Source organism: Fukomys damarensis, unplaced genomic scaffold (assembly GCF_012274545.1).
Source record: "Fukomys damarensis isolate Sample0158 unplaced genomic scaffold, DMR_v1.0_HiC HiC_scaffold_17, whole genome shotgun sequence".
Taxonomy (NCBI): domain Eukaryota; kingdom Metazoa; phylum Chordata; class Mammalia; order Rodentia; family Bathyergidae; genus Fukomys; species Fukomys damarensis.
The window spans coordinates 70,698,467-70,717,324 of record NW_022900929.1 but is presented as its reverse complement, the minus strand read 5'-3'; the positions used below and the strand labels follow the sequence as shown (position 1 = coordinate 70,717,324).

At 36.5% G+C, this 18,858-nt stretch overlaps 1 protein-coding gene across 2 annotated transcripts in view; it reads right to left on the bottom strand.

The window, feature by feature from the left end:
• Positions 1-553: 553 nt before the first annotated feature.
• Positions 554-18,858, bottom strand: part of Atl1 (atlastin GTPase 1) — a 67,601-nt gene continuing 49,296 nt past the window's right edge. The window contains exons 8-15 of one of the 2 annotated variants that reach the window (XM_033765172.1): positions 12,909-13,001; positions 11,536-11,674; positions 9,309-9,436; positions 8,104-8,160; positions 6,692-6,763; positions 4,386-4,817; positions 2,863-2,877; positions 555-1,305 (exon numbers count right to left, since the gene is read on the bottom strand). In XM_033765172.1, the coding sequence (XP_033621063.1) occupies positions 1,195-1,305; positions 2,863-2,877; positions 4,386-4,817; positions 6,692-6,763; positions 8,104-8,160; positions 9,309-9,436; positions 11,536-11,674; positions 12,909-13,001 (1,047 nt within the window). In that variant the 3' untranslated portion in view covers positions 555-1,194. Of the gene's footprint in view, positions 1,306-2,862; positions 2,878-4,385; positions 4,818-6,691; positions 6,764-8,103; positions 8,161-9,308; positions 9,437-11,535; positions 11,675-12,908; positions 13,002-18,858 lie in introns of both variants that reach the window. The other variant, XM_033765173.1, reaches the window with a different exon arrangement.

Sequence of the window (18,858 nt, the reverse complement as noted above, 5' to 3'; positions counted from 1 at the left end):
TAAATGTGTGGTGTTTGAGTCTATATTTTACATATAGCATACTTGACTTTTGTGTTCAGAAGGCCCATTATAGGCCAGTGAAGCAGTATAATGAAAGGGTATTGAAAAATTAAAGAATGGCTAGTGGAATTCTTACCTGTTACTTAGCCATTTCTAAGACAGAAATTACCATTTTGCATCTCCCAAGTAAGCATTACCTCTGTCATTACCAACCCTGCCTCCACTTTTTTTTTTCTGTAAGAACTCTGCTTTAATGAAGCTCCACCAGAGATTTTAGTTATTAAAAATACATTATAGAACCACTCATTGGTTTAAAAAAAACAGGAAGGTACCTAAAGAGATTAACATGTTTCTTAAGATGAAAACTAAATGCATCTTGAATAAAATGAAAACAATGCATCTTGAATAAAAAAGGAGGTAAACTTTCATCATTCTGTATCAGTACCTCACAAACATTTCCAAATTCAGTAAGCATTTGTTTTAATGTTAGGAACCAGAGTAAACTTTAATAGTTCACATGTTAAAAGAATAAACCTATGAAGAATACATCTGTGTACCAAATGAAAAAATATACAGTGCAGTGAAACTCAAATACATATACAAAGCGATTTTTTTGTGCATTTTTGATCAAGAGGTTTATATTCTGTATTAAATCATAATATAAAAGAAGCATATACAGTTACTGGTAAAACAACAGAAAAGCTCTTAAATGTATTTAAAAGTAACTAGTAGCTGATGGTAAGTGTAAGATTATATATATAGGTTAAATCAAGCTTGTTGAATGATGATGCTGTGCTTTAACAACTACATGAAATCATTAAAAATTTTTTTCTGTAGAAATTAAATGAGCATCTCCAAACAGAGTAATACCACTACATGGTTTAATATAACCAGGTAGGAGAATTTAATAAATTCAAGCAGAACACATGTACTCTCATCATAAATACACAAACACCTTAAATTATAACAGCATATTTAAAGACAAAAATCAGGAAACTGTACATGTTAACAAAATGATAAAACCATGCGTACATCTGCTTATTAAACACGAGTAAAGGAACAACCTTAATGCAGTCTCCAGAGGTGTTTGGTATTTTATTCTGTTCTCATGGAAGCACTTTGAATGTTTGCATGGAAACAAAAAACGATATTTAACTGACAGCTGGTCATGCACTTCTATTTTTAAAATTTGGATTAAATTTTCTTCTTTTCTGATTGTTCAGTAACTTCTGACTTTGGTGCAGGAAAAGCTTGATGATACAGATGTCTGTGGGTTGCTGCTGCACTGTAAAGCTTGTATAAAGCCTAGAATACAAAAATCAGGATTATAAACATTTTATCAAACAAAACTTTTCCCTTTTATTTTATTAAACTATAAAATTTAGTGTGCTGAATTTGGAATATTTTATACCATCACTGTATTTAAGACATTAATTATTTCTGACTTCTTAGCATGTGTTATCTCTTGTGATCTTCATGGTAAATATTTTATTCTCAGACCTGCATTTCCTTCTACCTTGTATACCTGCTGGAGCATAGCTTCCCAACCACCACACCTCAGTCTTAGATAAGTTATAAAAGCTTGCACCTTCTGACTGTCAGTATGTTCTCCAGAATGGGACCGGTTTTATTCTCTGTTCTTTCTGGATATGGTCAAGCACCTAAGCACACATGCTCCCTCTTCTCCCTCCCACCCTTGTATCCCTGGCTTCAATTACTTGGTTTGTGTCTTACAAAACCTTTCTCAGAAAGGTTTTCCTCATTGAAATCTCTGTAATAGTGTTGGAATCCTAGGAATTTTTAAAAATTCTGTATTGTTTTATTTAAGCCCCATAAGTATGTCCCCCACCCAACTCGTGAGTCATCTCTGACTTTCAAATACTGAGCACTCAGTTCTTACTAACCTGTTTTAGTTCTATAGTCTGTAGAAAGTTCTTGAATATTTTTAAGAGATGGGTAAAAGCTTCATATCCTTTAAATAGTAATCTATTCCCAAGAAATACCATTAATCTTTTCTATCTGTGAGTCTGTTTGGCTGTTTTCTTTTAACAAAGTTAAAATTTGTTTTTGCCTTTTTAGTGGATTTTTGCTGAGTTTTACATAAAAAAATTTCTTACTGGGCCAGGGGTTTAGCTCATTGGTTTGCCGCCTGCCTCACAAGTGCAGAGTCCCAAGTTCAATCCCCGGTACCAAAGCAAACAAACAAAAAATAAAGTAATTTCTTACTGACTTGTAAATGTTAAATGTATGATTGGTATTTGATTGGAGGACATTAATCCAGTGACATGGTATAGTAGAAACCAAGGAAAGAATTCTGTGCTATTTCTGTAGTTGCTTAAAATCAGGCTTGCTTCTCAGAAGATAATAACCTACATGATTCCACAGAGATCATTTTCCTTCGTGTAAAAACTGCTTGCTTTCTGAAAGCCAGATCGTTTCCTCACATGCACAGTTCTGCATTCATAGCATCACGGGAGAAGAACTGAACACTGGTTTGGGGGCCAGCACTGAGGTACCGGTGGCAGCAGGGAACCTGCTGTGGGTAAAACTGCTCAAAGCCAAACTTAAAAACAACTCAAGTTACATCTGTATCTTGAGTAATTAAATTTACTCAAGCCTTGTAACTATTTGCTTCACTTGGCAGCTTAAGAACTTTGAAATTTTCTATATGTTCAGGAAACAAATACTCTCATGATCAGTTCTTTTTTTGTGTGCAAATAAAGATATATAACTTAGACATGAGTAGTAACTAAGACTAACCTACAGTACATTGATACCTTTTAATGCCCACTCATTTGTAAAATAAAAATATTGCAATGTTAATAAATACACAGCTCTTAATTTTTAAAAAGTTTAACTTACCTCATTTGTACTTCCCTGTGGCAAAGGCAGTTTAAAAAGAAGAGAAAAGTATATATTGGGCTTTATTAATAGCAGTAGGATATTCAACTCTGTTTATATTAATTTGTGAGCATTTAAATAGAACAAATATGCCTGCAGATGTTTCAGTTTAGAGTACATATTTTATCAAAATATTTTTACAAATAAAATTCTGTATTTCTGATAGATTTCAGCATCATATTCTGGGAAAGTTTTGAGATTTATCTCAATAGCCCATATTCAACTTTGGGTGATGGAGTGTTTCAGACGATGGGTTAGAGGACCCAGTTTTCATTTCTCATCATCAGTTTATCTCAACTAGATTTAAAGGCATACATCAAGGCCATCAGTTTCAACTCTTTTTGTGGAGTATACACATACAGATGTTCAGAAACCTGGGAGAATTGTACCTATACCTGGCTACCTATGTTCAGAAATCTTAAATCCAACATTTTATGGAGAATCTTGACTTTAACTTCATAAAATTTCCCTAAATTTTCATAAACTGAAGACACTTCCAGAAGGACAGTGAGTCAGTCGTTCTGGGTGTATTTATAACTGTCTCTTCTGTCCCTAGTCAGTTACTTAGTGTACTACGGTGGCCCTGACTCCCTCTGGAATGGCTGATTAGACCAGAAAGGACAACCGACTCTGAGCATCTACACCTGAGGCTGACTGCTGGCATATGCTGCAGCTTAAGGAGAAAGTCTAGCTCAAAGACAGCCTGAAGTGAGTTAATACTGCTTTCAGGAGTTTATACTAAAAAGGAGTGGCAGAATGACTTGGGGTAGTTTACGTATGTTCCTAGCAAAGTCAATACTAGTCAAATGGTAGATTGATAATGTCTTAACACAATCGGCTAAATAAAAACTTATACTTTTAGCGCTTTTGCACATCTGAAGAAAAAAAAAACACCATTTCATCTGTGTTTTGTTTTGTTTTTTTTTGTACCGGGGATTGGACTCGGGTCTTTGCACTTGCAAGGCAGGCCACCGAACCACTGAGCTAAATCCCCGGCTCATCTGTGTATTTTTTAAAACACTGAAATAAGAGGGCTGGGGATTTAGCTCAGTGGTTCCACTTCCTGCCTTACAAGCAAAAGGTCCTGAGTTCGATCCCCGGTACCAAAAAAACAAACAAACACTGAAATATGAACTGAAAAACAGTGGTGTAGGACTTCACATATTTTATCTTGTCATGATGCCAGATTGATTTTTTTTTTTTTTTTTAAGACAGGGCCTCGCTATGTAGTTCAGACTGGCCTTGAGCTCACTATGTAGCCCAGGCTGGCCTCAAACTCATGGCGATCCTTCAGCCTCAGCCTCCCAAGTGCTGAGATTACAGGCGTGCGCCATCACACCAGCTTGCAAACATTGTACAGTTGAGAAGACAGACCCAAGTCCTATTTATCAGTATGTTTTTCAACATCTGATGCAATGCCTGTTACACAGATAACACTCAAATGTGTGCTGAATTTAACTGAAGAAAATTACGAGTGTTCCTACCTGGTCCCACAAAGCTGCGGCCACCTGGTCGATGACTGCACCGAGCTCCCGGTATTCTCCGGAGTACCGGATGTACGCCCAGGTGCACAAGGTGATGAGAGTCAGTCCCATGATCATATTGCACAGGCTGGCTATGATGTCCAAGCCAATGAATCCAGTCACCCCAGCAATCACGTACGTGATAAAGATGACGACAAACAACGTGGCCGGGGTGCGAGCTGCATGGAAGATATTTTTGCTATCATTGTGCTTAATATACTGGATGTAGAGTTCATCTATTTCACTCTCCAACTGCTGCAGGTAACGCCGGCTAAACTCTTCCCCACCCATCTTCTTCACCCCTCGGAAAAGCTTCACAGACTCTTCTTTAAGCTGCAGGTGCTTGGTCTGCAGGTCATTAGGGGCCAGAAATGGTTTGTCACCTCCACAAATCTGTGTCAGATAGACAAGTATTTGTTTATGCAATGTAGAATAAACTAACAACTATCAAAATGTTTATTTAGCTAGTTGAGTTTTGTTTTTTGTACCAGGGATCGAACTTGGGACATTGTACTTATGAGGCAGGCGGCAACGCCACTGAGCTAAATCTCTGGCCCAACTAGTTGAGTGTTTTCAAACACATTAATACGTTAATGCTTGAGGATGTTTGAGTCAGTGGGGACTGGTTTTCTATCACCTAGTGACACAGTAGCAATCAGAGTGTAGTGCAACCTGTTACCACTCTGGTGTGAACACCTGCACTGCCAGAAACTTCTAAGTACTGTACAAAGCACAGCTGGGCACAGTGGATACACCTGTAATGCCAGCACTTGAGGCTGAGGTGGAGGATCATAGGTTCAAGTCTCACTCAGGAAACTTAGTGAGACCCTCTCAAAATTAAGGTGGGGGGCAAAGGGCTGAAGATGTAGACAGTGGTAGAGTGCCCTGAGTTTGATCCCCGGTACCACCACTACACACACACACACACACACACACACATAGATAAAGCAATACAATTGTGTACAGTGTATTAATACTTCGTGATAATTTATTGACTGTACTTTTTCATTATACAGTATATTTCTACTTATAAAAAAGTTTACTGTGAAGCCATGTGCTGAGCCACATCCATCTTGTTTACCTCAGATCTGGATTTATCAAGAGACCGAGCTGAGTGACTTTTAACACCCAGGTTTGTGTCAATATGCGATGCCTGCACAGTGACCAAACTACCTAATGACAAATTTCCTAGGACATTTCTCCCTTGTTAAGCAACACATAATAGGAGCCCTCATATGTTTGTCAACCACATTTTTCCACCCCAGTATCTGTGAGGCGTAACTGTTAAAACTAGCTGGCATTGTACAAGTGGCTTATGTAATAAAGTCATATTTTTACTATCTTTTTGGTATGGGAAATAGCATCCATGACTTAATCCCAATCTATCAAGATGAAAAGGCATGACCTCATATGGTGTGCAGATTGAGCTCATTCATAGAACGAATCCTGAGCCAAAAAAACTGCTTCTATCCCAGTTCCTCCAGGAAATCTAACTACACTGAAGTAATTTGCTATTGTAATGAACATTAAAAGAATAATCTGCTTTCAAAGTAAAATTGTAAAATAGAAAATTTTCTTTGGCAGTTTCACTGACTTTACTTAAATGGAGCCTACTGAATGTTTTCTTCCAGGGATTAAGAGCAAATTAAATTTTTTGAACCACATATTTCCAATTTTTTGAAAAGTTACAAGGTAAATTTCAGATAACTATACCATTCACTTTGGTTATTTGTGATTGAATTATATTGAGATACTTTTATTTGGACTGTGTTCTACTTCTGTCAAAATTCCATTCTGTATGGTCCTACATTCCCCTTTATCCTAAGACTCCACCAATTTCAGATGTAATTTTGATTTTAGGGGAAAATAAAACCTGTCCCATTAGTTAAAAATAAAATGAGGAAATGCAGTATACAGAAATATCAGTCCCTGATGTCTGACTTCTTTTTTTCCTGGAAGGCTTTATCTTTAAGAGAAAACTGGAGTGGTAGGATGGAAGGGGGCACAGTGGGAAGAGCAACACGTGTTATTTTAACCACCAGAGCTTACAGACAGTGAAAGATCTGGCAAAAGTAAAATAGATGGGAATGTATTATAAAATGTTATTTTAAAAATATTTTAGGAATACAACAAATATGCATATAGGCTGTGAGGAAAGTCAGAGTAACCTCTCTGCATGTATACACAGTATGGTGTATGGAGGAGCGGATGAATTCAGTGAAGAAGAACTGGCTTTACTGAAAACATTTAAAATATTTAATTCTTACCTCTTCCATCTTTTTATTATATGTGTCCTTGGCAGTTGCAACGGCTGCTAAATTGTTAGCTTCTGCTGTGGCCTTTGGACAAAGTACAAATTACAATGTAAAATGGGGTTCATATTCATTAAAGTTCCCTCGGCAGCTCACATTTCAGAGCACCATATGCAAGAAATGTACAAAAAAAAAAAAGTCACCAAATAACTTGAGACCTGAAATATTTCCACTACATTTTAAAATTAGTAAAATTAAAATTTCAAGATGCATATAACATAATATTTTTACTCAATAAATTGTCATTCTAAAATGAATTTTCATTTAGAAGATTTTTCCTCTCATGAAATACTTTGTTTCTCATCCAGTGTGGCGGGTGAAATGGGGGTCTCTAAACCCAAATGCGTGAGAACTACTGTCTATCATTGATAGCAAAATGGAACCGAAAGAACACAAATTTTTTTTAACTCTGTAAGGAAAACTAATTTTTCCTTTGCAATATTTAATTGTGAAGACTGCATACTTGCTTAAAACTTGAGTTTGCTTATTTATTTCCGCTTATGCTATGAACCTAAATCACAATGTGTTTTTTAAACATTTAGTACAAAGAGAATGAAAACCATATAGTACAGTGTTTGTATCTCATTCAATCCCCAGCACTGCAAAACAAAAAGAGTGTGTATCTCAATATAATATGTGTATATGAGGGTGCTCTTTTATACACTGATGGTGGGAATGTGAGTAAGTTACAGCCATTTCAGAAGACAGTATGGCGATTCCTGAAAACACTAAGAACTCCCAGATGATCTAGCCACTCTGCTACAGGGTACATCTCCTTTATGCCAAAAGACACCTGTGCTCCCATATTTATTGCAGTGCTACTTACAATAGCCAAAATATGGAATCTACCCAGATGCCCACACAATGGAATACTACTGAGTCATATTTTTAAAATATGAAATCCTGTCATTTGCACCAACATGGATGGAACTGGAGATCATTGAGTGAAACGAGCCTGATACCAAAAGGAAAATACCACATGTTCTCATGTGCTCATGGAAACCGGGAAATCAGTCTTGTAGAAGTTACAAAATAGAATAGTGTTCACTAGAGACAGGGAAGGGGACAGAGAAAGATGAGGAGGAATTGTAGGGACTGGAAATGATGCTGGACGGAGGAGTGGGAGAGCAGGTGAAGTGCAATGAATGGACACAATCTGGGCTACTTTCATGTATTTCTGAAATGAGATGGACTATTGATAGCTAATTAATAGCATTTTTCCTGTTTGGGCAATTTATTTACAACAAATCATTTTATCCAATATTGTTAGTTATGATGGATTGGCACAGTATGTGAACACAAGTAGGAAAGCTTAGCTTTAGTGACAAGCATGTTTGAAAGCATCATGCCTCCTGATTAATGAATACCTGTAACATGGATTTGGGATGTGGCAATTCTTCACCTTGATAGATCTTTATGTAAGCCTAAGTAAAAGAAAAGACCCATTAGCAAGTAATTCCACTCAACATTTCTCTAATTACATTAAAGTATATTTGAAGGTCTTGACATTTCAAAACTATTTTCAGGAACTTACAAGTATTATCTCATACTGTACTGTTTGCTTTTTTAGTTCATGTTTTTCTATTTTCCTGAAATGCTCTCTTCACACATCTCCACGTGACAATCTTACCCTTCTTAAAGGTTCATCTCTTTTTGAAATCTTCTCAGATACCCCTGCTCAGACAACCTTCCCTTGTCAGTTACCCACTGGAAGCTATGCCCTGCTAACATCACAAGCTTTATGGAACAGACTTTTTAGGGGTCCTGAATTTCTTACCAAACTGTAAACTCCTTCACAATGGTGCAGTAAAAATTAAAATTTTAGATAAATAACATCATTTATTGGGAGAGTGTGGACGTAAGTTAATCACAAAGGAGGTATATGATAGCATTAGAATGATAAAATTTGAATTTTGGTGGTTTTATTTTTATTTTGTTTGTATTGTCTTAAGAGCTGGCCTTGAACTTGCTATGTAGCCTAGGGCAGCCTCAAACTCACAGCAATCTTCCTGCCTCCCAAGTGCTGGGATAGGCATGCACCCCCATGCCCAGCTAAAACATGAATTTGAAAAATTGATATCTTGGAGCAACAAATCCACAAATCAGACTGAAATTCTTCACTAAATACATGAGTTGGTAAGAAGTATTCAGTGGTAGCTGAGGTAAACTGGTAAATGCAAATTTAAAATAATTCTACTTCAAACTGGATCTCAACACAGAGCACAGGATGTGGAAGAATTTTCTTTCACAATAAGGTATAGTCCCTTTGAGGAAAATCTTCAGAATGAAAGCAGAATTCAGTAGCAGTCATGGGCCCTGGACAACACTCCCATGATAGAACAAAACAAAATACAAAGACTTCACAATACATTTCCTTCAAGATAAAAGGGGACAGTAAAGTTATCTCTAAGGAGTTTCCTCAAAGGAAAATAAATGCAGAAACAATTGTCTTTTGGATTTAAAACCTGTTTTATGGATCACCCAGGTTAGAGCGTATGCTTTTGTTCGTGGGCAGTAGGCTCCAGTACATGTCTAATCCAAGTACGCACAGTGTTCTAGAAATGAGTGATACCTTGAAGTACTCCACCAGACCACGGCAGGTGATTTTATTCCCATTGATTTCTTTGATATCGAGGTTTTCAGGACTAAGTAGCCAAGGAATCAGTATTTTCAAGTTTTTGATGAATTCATCATCTATTTCTATAAGTAAGAGCAAATACAGTGAGGGAACCAAGGAAAGATAGTAATAACAATGATCACTACTGACAATGAGCTAGAAAATTATTTCTGTGCATGAAACAGCATGGGAGCAACTATTATCAAAGAACAGTTTTTGTGCAACTGTTTGTATTCAGAGGCTTTTCTTTCCCAGAGACAACCACTCAGATGCCAGCCCTCTGGAGAATGGCATGGCCAGCTGGTACGATATCCTGTGGAGAAATCACACTGAATTACAAGATTCAAGTTGGAATGGAAAAAATACTGAAGGTAGACTTTCAAAGCTGCCCAAGGAAACACGGAGGCCAGTTAGAACATTTCTGTATGCAAGATGGATGTAGCAGTATTCCTATAAGATATAAAAGACTCATTAAAATGAAACTTTTAGGAGAACTGAAGCTAGTTTTTGTTTCTTTCTCCCAGGCTAGCCCCTTTGGTACACTCACAACTTATAGGTAGCCATAACCAATTTTGCAGGTCAATGCATGTGTAGACATGTTGGCAAAATCGGATAGAGAACAAACTTTAATAAAGGTAGGATTCTATATTTGCACGATTTGTCCTCAACACTCTGAGTTCATTCACTGCAAACTGCATCAGTTAATTCATGAAATGTGGCAGTATGCAACATAATGGAACAAGCCAGAGCACTTTTCTGTCCCAATAAAAGACTGTTGTTGAAGCCCTGCTCTTCCCCTGCCCGTTTACAGTTCCCAACTCCAGTGAAGAAAGACAGGCTTTGTGGAAGCCCTCTCTTTAGGTAATTTATTCAAAACACACCGAAGCCATTAGGTAATTGCACAACATCAAGAGTCTGTGTGTTTACTAGCAAGTGGGTTGGAATTTACTAGTGACAGTGGAATTATGAGATTCTGGCAGCCATGGGTTAATATGTGCTTACTGCTATCTGTTGTGTTATAAAAAGAGAGTAATTTTACTTTTGTACAAAAGCCATGTTGGTGATGGAGAACACTGGGATTTTATTATGGTATTGACTGTCAAAATTAAATATAAGGTGTCTGACAGTAGTTGCTATAGATATGGGGAAAATACTTTTGCTTTTCAAAACTTCCAAATTCTCAAAACTGGATACAAGGTAGGTTCTTTTTTAAAAGCAATGTTAAATTCCTTTGACTAAAATCTTCCTGAAGAACTTGTTACTGTCTAACCCCTATCACAATGCAGAAAGTCCACAGCAATTCAATAAATGCCTGGACTCAGTGGTGTATGCAGTGCTAGCTTACAAGTTAAAAAGTCAAAAATGTCTCTGTGCCACCTTGTAGTCACTACAAAGTATGCCTAGAGTTCCAGTGACTGTCTCTTGGGAAAGTTAGCTTCTGTTTCTGCAGACTCTTACCTCTATCCCCACCCTTTTAAAAAATTGGTTAAGCTGCTTTGGAATATGAAACAGTCAACCTCTGTTAAAGAGATAATTGTATACTCTCAGTATATACTGTATGAAAAAACACTGCACTTGTTTTTTTGGAAACTGGTTATCATTCAGAAAGGATTTCATTTTTAGTGAAATTAAAGAGCCTAAATTTAATACTGTGCAGTGTTTCAGCCTCTTAATTATGTAATTTAATAAGTACAACATTCCAATAATATAGACATTTGGTTTTCTTTTTTAATGTAAGCAAAGAAAATTAAGCATGAAGATGTTAAGTAGCATTTCTCGGTGTACAGAGGTAAGGGTTACTGCCTTCAGGTGAAGGCTGAACATGGTCTGTTTTCACAGGCAGTACATACAATTCTGCATCCACAGAATCCTACAGTTCACTGAGGAGGAACTTAGGGCCAGCCCAGGATTCCCCACCCTCCTGGCAATTTCTAATGATCAGCTTCACCTCTGTGGATACACTAAACTTGCAGCAATAAGCCCAGGGAATAAAATGGCATTTTATATGAGGTTGATTTTTTTGTTTGTTTTGTTTTGTTTTTTTGGTACCGGGGATCAAACTTGGGTCCTTGTGTTTACAAGGCAGGCGCTGGAACCACTGAGCTAAATCCCCAGCACTTAAAATGACATCTTTATCAGCAGGCTAAATAATGCAAACATATTCATTAAAAGGCAGACAAACCTTTCAGTTTTCCATCAAAGTTTGGGTTGGTAGCTACTTTTAGGCCAGGATGAGGTAGCAGAAAACAGGAAATGTTGGTGAAACAGGAGTGGATGTGCTTTCGAACATTCTGTAGTTCTTCATGCTGGTTCCCTGAGACCTGCAGTAAATTGTCCTAAAGTTTAATCTTCCTTGCAATATAACTTGAACAAAGGTAAAGAATTCTGTGGCATCTTAGCTTTGCTGTGTTTGATTTCACAGTGACAAAAACGCCATGAATGGGGCCGCTACTAAAGAAAGAAAAGTTGAATGAACTTTGTCAAAGAGGTACCTAAGTACAGTAAACGTGGTAAAGTCAACACAGGTAGCAAGCGTCTGCCCTTACCTACTCAGATGGGCCTTCTCATTCTTAGTGCGAATTAGTGGAGCTTTACTCCACTTCTTACAAATTCAAATTTTATTTCAAAGTACTCACAGAAGACACAAACAGACCAAAAGATGTTCCTACTTTTTTTCAGATAGTCAAGACAGCTTCCCATTGCCTGGCAGGTACACACTTGAATTCTAGAGAGGCATCTGAATAGTTCGGTTGTTTACTCAGAAATCCAATCACTCTCTACTCCCTTTTTAAAACATGTATTTGACAGTCTGGAGTGTAAACAAACTATTCCAGAAGCAAGTATAAACCTAAAAATATCAGGCTTACAGACCATGAAATTCAAAGAGCGTTTTTTAAACTTCAGCTTTTCTCCAGTTTCTCACAAGGTATTTTTTGTGATATCTGTTCAACGTAAAAACAATTCATACAGTATTCCATTCTGTGAACTATTAACAAATGTTCTAAGACTGACTATGGGGAATTCAAAATTAGACATTTATTGGGCTGGGGATTTAGCTCAGTGGTTCCGCCACCTGCCTTGCAAGCACAAGGTCCTGAGTTTCATCCCCCGCACCACAAAAAAAAAAGAAAAAAAAAAATTAGACATATATGCCTTTACTGAAAATGCATGTAGAGGGCCGGGGATTTAGCTCAGTGGTTCCACTGCCTGCCTCGTAAGCGCAAGGACCCAAGTTCGATCCCCGGTACCAAAAAAAAAATATGCATATAGATATTCATGCTATCAGTTTTAAACTGATTTAATTCTTCACAGTAAAGGTTTTGTCTTTAGAAATAATTATTTTATAGATCTCTGTAAGAGAATTCTATGTTTATAAAAATTATTAATAACATTTAAATTGTAACTGAAAGTAGTTTATTAATCTTTGTTCACAGAACTCTTAATAGGGATCAAATGAAATTGTGGCTACTGAGAATCTATGAAGCAAATCTTCCAAAAATTAATTCTAGATCACTACAAATAAAAATGTCACGTATCTATAAATATCCAACTAACCTTGAGGCGTTTTTCCAAGAACTTGGCACCACCATCAGCCCCATAGGAAAATTCGTACGGGAAACTCCAGTCTCGAACAAGAAATATCAGACTCTAAAAAGTGATAAGAAAGGATTTGATAAGGAGGCATTCAGGTGCTTCCATCTGCTTTTTACTGAAACAAAATTTAATGTCACTGTTATCGGAATAGTGTTCTTTAGCACACTGTGGAATTAAAAAGCAAACTTTGAACGTTTCCGAGCAATCTCTCACTCATGAGATTATCCTACATGTTTCTGCTAAGGGTAAACAGAAACCTGCCTACTCACTACCAAAACCACTCAGGTAAGGAACAGGTGACTCAAGCTGGCAGAATGAACCTGGGCAACTGTAACCAGATTTTGTGTAGAATGCTATAAACCTTCTTTCTTGATGACTATGGCAGTATGGAGGTATAAAATATAAGATCAACTTTCCTTATTTTCATAGAAAGGATGCATACACATTTTATAGAATGTACATACACACATTCTTCTCACAAAAGTTCAAACTATATAGCAAAGCCCAGAAAATAAATTTTAAAATGCACCCTAAATCTCATCTGGATGCAGTGTTAACATCTGGTGAAGACACAATGGGATAGGGCAGGAAATAAATATATTTGGGGGGGGTACCAGGGATTGAACTCAGGTCCTTTCACTTTCAAGGCAGGCCACCAAACCACTGAGCTAAATCCCTGGCCCAGAAATTTTTTTAAAGGAGAAAAAAGTTTTATAAAAAATATTGTTTTCTATGTTGCATTTTGAATAAAAATATTAAAATATACTTAAAATTAATTACAAGGAAGTGGAGATGACATTTAAGTCGCTGCCAAATTTTGCCAGGCGTGGTGGCACATGCCTGTAGTCCCAGCCCTCCGGGAAGCTGAGGCATGAAGATCACAAGTTCAAGCCCAGGCTGGGATGTCGCTCAGTGTGAAGTACTAGTGCTGGTTCACTCCACACACTCACATACACACGTGCGCAACTGCTGACTTTCAAGAAGTGTTTCTGAAATTCAAGATACTACCGATTTTTCACCATAAGATATTCTAAAAGATTCTTCTGAAGTTAAGAAAAAATATTTTGGAAAACACCAACGTGGAGTCGTGTGTTTTTAAATCTACTGTTGAAATGCAATCTATATATTAAAATTTTCATATGTAATTAGATAGCTTTAAAAATATTCAAACTGAACTCTCCACGTAACCAGAACTTCAGATTAAGAAACATTTTAAAAAGCACAGGTTAGTTTTGGCTTCTTTCATTATGTTTGTGAGATTCATTACATTATTGCAGAGCTGTTATCATTCATAATCATCCCTGTACTTTATTCCTTTATGTGAATTAATAATTCATCCTTATTATGGCTTGTATCTAGATGTCCCCCAAAGCCTCATGAGCTCAGAGGTGGGGCTTTTCAGAGGTGGCTGGATCTAGGGTGTGATAACTAAATTTCTTTAACATAGTTCTGGGCATGGATAGTGGGAAGGCCCACCCTGGGCGTGAGTGGTACCAACTAAATAGGCTTATAGCCTGGATGGAGTATAAAGGCAAGGATGAAAGGCAGGCTGTTTGTCCTCTGCGATGCCCCTCTGCTGTGCCACCCTGCCTTGGAGCCAGAAGACTATGGACTGAAACTTCGAAAGATTGTGAGCCAAATAAGCCTTTCCTCTTTTACTTTTGGGCGGTGCTTATTCTGTCTCACAAAAATACACAAAAAGTAAGACAATCGTACTGTAGATACACAAAGTTATTGGCTGGTCTCCCTTTCCTTATTGATTCAGAGTCATGATTTTAAAATATGTTTCACCTTTTACACCCTGCCATGAGAAAATTAGCATTCTGACTTAACACTCTTCCCCTTTCATCTGCTATTTATTTCTAAATAACATAAATAGCAGTTTGAACATAAATGTTTCAAAATACAAATACTGAAAGATATGATAAATGTATGCTGATATTTAAGCAAAGGGAATTTACGTATGTGCTTCTGCTACATGCTCCTATATTATCCTGTTCTTCCCCATAACACTTATTGTACTAGAATATTAATGGACTTCTTTTATTTGAAAATAATGAAATCCAATACCAACAAGTTAAAGTTAAAAAGCAAAGTATTCATTATCCATTCCACAACTACAAAGGTGAGTTCTCTTTTTCTGTCTCATCAATCCTTTTCACATGACGGCCACGATGATCACTGAGATCCAGATGTACCTTCTCTTAACTCCAGTGCAAGTCAGTTTTTATGACAGTTATGTTGGGAAATTTCCAGGGAATGGCCTACCTTTGATTATGAAACAATCACCAGCCAGGGGAATGAGACAGTCTGCATTAGCATCCCCTTCAACTGAACCAGAGGGAGCACAAGCTCCACCGGAAAGAAGAGCTCTGGCACTAGCTATACGAACAGGAGAACTAGGAACTAGACAGAAACACCCACTCCAGTACTAGAGTGTTACAGCTTATTAATTATACATTGAAGGCATCCTGAAGGCGAAAAGTGAATCTCCATGTTGTTCAATAAATTATTCTTAGGACCTAGCATACTGCGTGGCACAGAATCAGTGCTTAGTATAGATTTGCTAAATAATTTCCTGTTATCTTAATTACCAATTTCACAGTGTTGAGGTTTAAAATACTTCATACTCTGTAATCAATACTCTCAATTGGTTTTAGCATTGAATTTAACTCAATTTATTTAATACACCTAAAAGTTAGCTGGATTTCATTAGATAATTTTTCAAGAAAAGTTAGGGTTAATATATATATATATATATATATATGGTATATAGAATTACTTTTATAGTTAATGGAAAATTTAGCTGAATATAAAATTCTTGGGATGACAATTTTACTGTGTCACAGTTATTCATCTGTTCTTACTCAAGGACTGTTACTATGCAAAATTCTGCATGCAGTCCTTATCTTTGAAAGATCAGTAACTTTACTGAATATATTGTCATAATGGCTGGAACTTATCAGTCTTTCCTAGGGATAGAGCAAGAAGATTCAAATTTTATTTGAGAGAATTTTTCTTCTATTTTTCTCTTAAAACATTTTTTCCTCTACCACATATGTTCCACTGTTTTCTTCAGGGACATTCATTATGCACATGTGGTATACAGGAGGGTAGGAATCCAAGTTTTGTAGGGCCTGAAATTTATGTGATCTCTTGGGTAGGGAAGAAAAAGAATATAGCATTAGGTTATAAAGTCAATATTTAGAATATAAAAGATAAACTACAAATTTCAAAAACTTTTTGAAAAAATCACAAACACAAAGCAATCCAGAAAAACAACTTTATTATAGTTTTTTCCCCCAAGGATGTCTCAAATTCATTTCCTACTCCAGACTTAGAATCAAGCATTTCTTCAAAAAACATTAGTTTCTTTTAGTGGAAATTATAACTTCAAGAATGTAATTATGAGTCTGTCACTGACTCTAGGTCTTTTCATCAGGCAGAACTAGAAGATTATATAAGCACCATCAATAAAATGATAATTAATAAATAATAAAATATTAATAATTGATATTAATGGTTGTTAATAAAATAGATCATTAATTAATTCTGCTATTTCCAGTTCAAATATTCACATTTAGGACTGTAGGGTTTTTAGTGAGCTTCTACAGTGTCTACATTATATTAGTATCTCCTTGCTCAAGAATTCTGAATCTTGGTTCTGTAAGTATAGACAGTGACCGAATTATGACAGCCCCCACATACTCATTTTCTATGCTATATACTACATACTCAACAGCCTTAGAGCAGCAATCCTAATGCTATATGAACCAGTAAGAATATTTAATGAAAACATTAACATTTTGGGGCATATTGTCTCTTCATTGTTTTATATTTTAAATTTAAATATTCATTTACTTACAGAATGTAGACAATACATATTATGCTCTCTCTTTTATTTTGCATTTAGTGTAAGTTCCACAATATACTTTTTTTTTTCTTTTGGTACCGGGGAATTGAACTTGGGACCTTGTGCTTGCCAGGCAGGTGGCGGAACCACTGAGCTAAATGCCGGGCCCCCACAAATATACATTTAATCCTCACCTCAGTCCTTATGCCATCTTTTGTTTGTGTAAAGCTCAGTTTTTAGTAGTTTTGTCATTAAAGGGTCAGGGGAACAATATTTCTTGCATTCGTACATTTTGACAACTATTTGGGTCCTTTACAATAATGACTTTTTAAAATATAAAATCCTTAGATCATATCTTTTTCAGGGACACACTTGTAAATGTGTAAATTTCTTATTTCACTAAGATAGAACCTTTCCTTCCTCTCTTTTTGTTTTGTAGTTCTTCTGACAAGACAAGATTTTTATGGGAAGGAAAATTTAAATTATCCATATCTAAGGGACTTTGTACCTGTACATGATACGTCCCTGCTCTGCTAAGTGTTATCATTATGTATACCTAAAATGAATCAATAAATGTTTTTCTAAAAATACCCATATCTATATATTTAAATAGATGACAACTTTTGTCAAGAATTTTGTCAAAATATAGTAACTTGAATTTGAAACATTTCTACCTAAAACATGTATTTTTAAAATGGAAGTTAGCTAGGAAACAACTTTTGTAAAACAGAGATTCATGAGCCAGAATAAATACAACTAAGTATATGATTTTGGCTGTATTTTACATTTTTCTTGAGAGAACTCACTCTCATTTCTTGCTCTTTTTTTTTATTGGGTATCTCTGCTCTTTGGAGAAATGAGGACCATGTGTGAGAGAGAATTAAACAGGAAGTTTTATTTTTTTTAAAGTGGCAAAGAGTTCTAGTAATTATGAAATAAATGCCAGTGTTCAAGCTTCCAGTTCCCTGCCTGATGCTCCAATCCAGTGATGTGCTGGTGAACTGGCTGACAAAAAAAAAAAAAGCTTGACATGTAGCATTTTCCAGGTTCTGTGGAGTAAATATACCCACTGTGGATGATTTCCACCTACTGATGATTTAATAAGTGGAATATATAGTTCCTAGATATTTAACAGTTGGTTCTCATGCATGGTATGAACTACAGCACATACAATAACCCCAGTCCATCCCAAGATGATCTATATCCTTTACATTTATCATGTGGAATTCTACGAATTCCAGTCCTTGTTTCAAAAGCTTGCTGCACTACTGAATTGTAATATGTTCATATATGTAGGAAGTAACACTATAAATTAGCCTGATTTATCAGATAAAAACATATGAAGTCAGTCATTTTTTTCTTTTCTTTTTTTTTTTTTTTTTGGTAGCGGGGATCAAACCCAGGACCTTGTGCTTTCAAGGCAGGAAGCAGCACTACTGAGCTAAACCCTCGGCTCATAGTCACTTTTTTCTCTGTTTGTTTTTGGTACCAGGGATCAACCTCAGGACCTTGCTCTTGCAAGGCAGGTGGCGGAACCACTGAGCTAAATCCCAGGCCCTCATATAGACACTTTTAAAAAGTGAATTAAATACAATCAGGCAACTGGGGCAAGTGACAAGCCTATGCTATACTTAACCTACAAATGATCTTTTTCCAATTTTTTTTTACTTTATTAGTACATGTTTACAATTCATGCAGTTTACAATCATCTTGGGGAGTGGGTTACAGGCACATATTACAGCTTTTTAACAAATCTCCTTCCCTTCCCTCTCCTCTCTCCTACTTCTCGGGTTCCACTATCCCCTTTTTTTGTACTTGCTGACATTTTTTGTCTTAGTTCGTGTTAGGAATACAGTGTTTACATTAACGGGGGTTACTAGCTTCCTGAACATGGTACACATTTACTCCTCTCATTTCCCCTTCCCCTCTTCCTTGACCTTCTCCTTGTTCACTGGGACCACTTCCCTACTGCAACAGGTCTATCCCCTTATTCTTTTCTAACCATCCTTTGTTATCTTCTTTGTTTGTACATTGCCTCACTCAGATGATCACATGGTA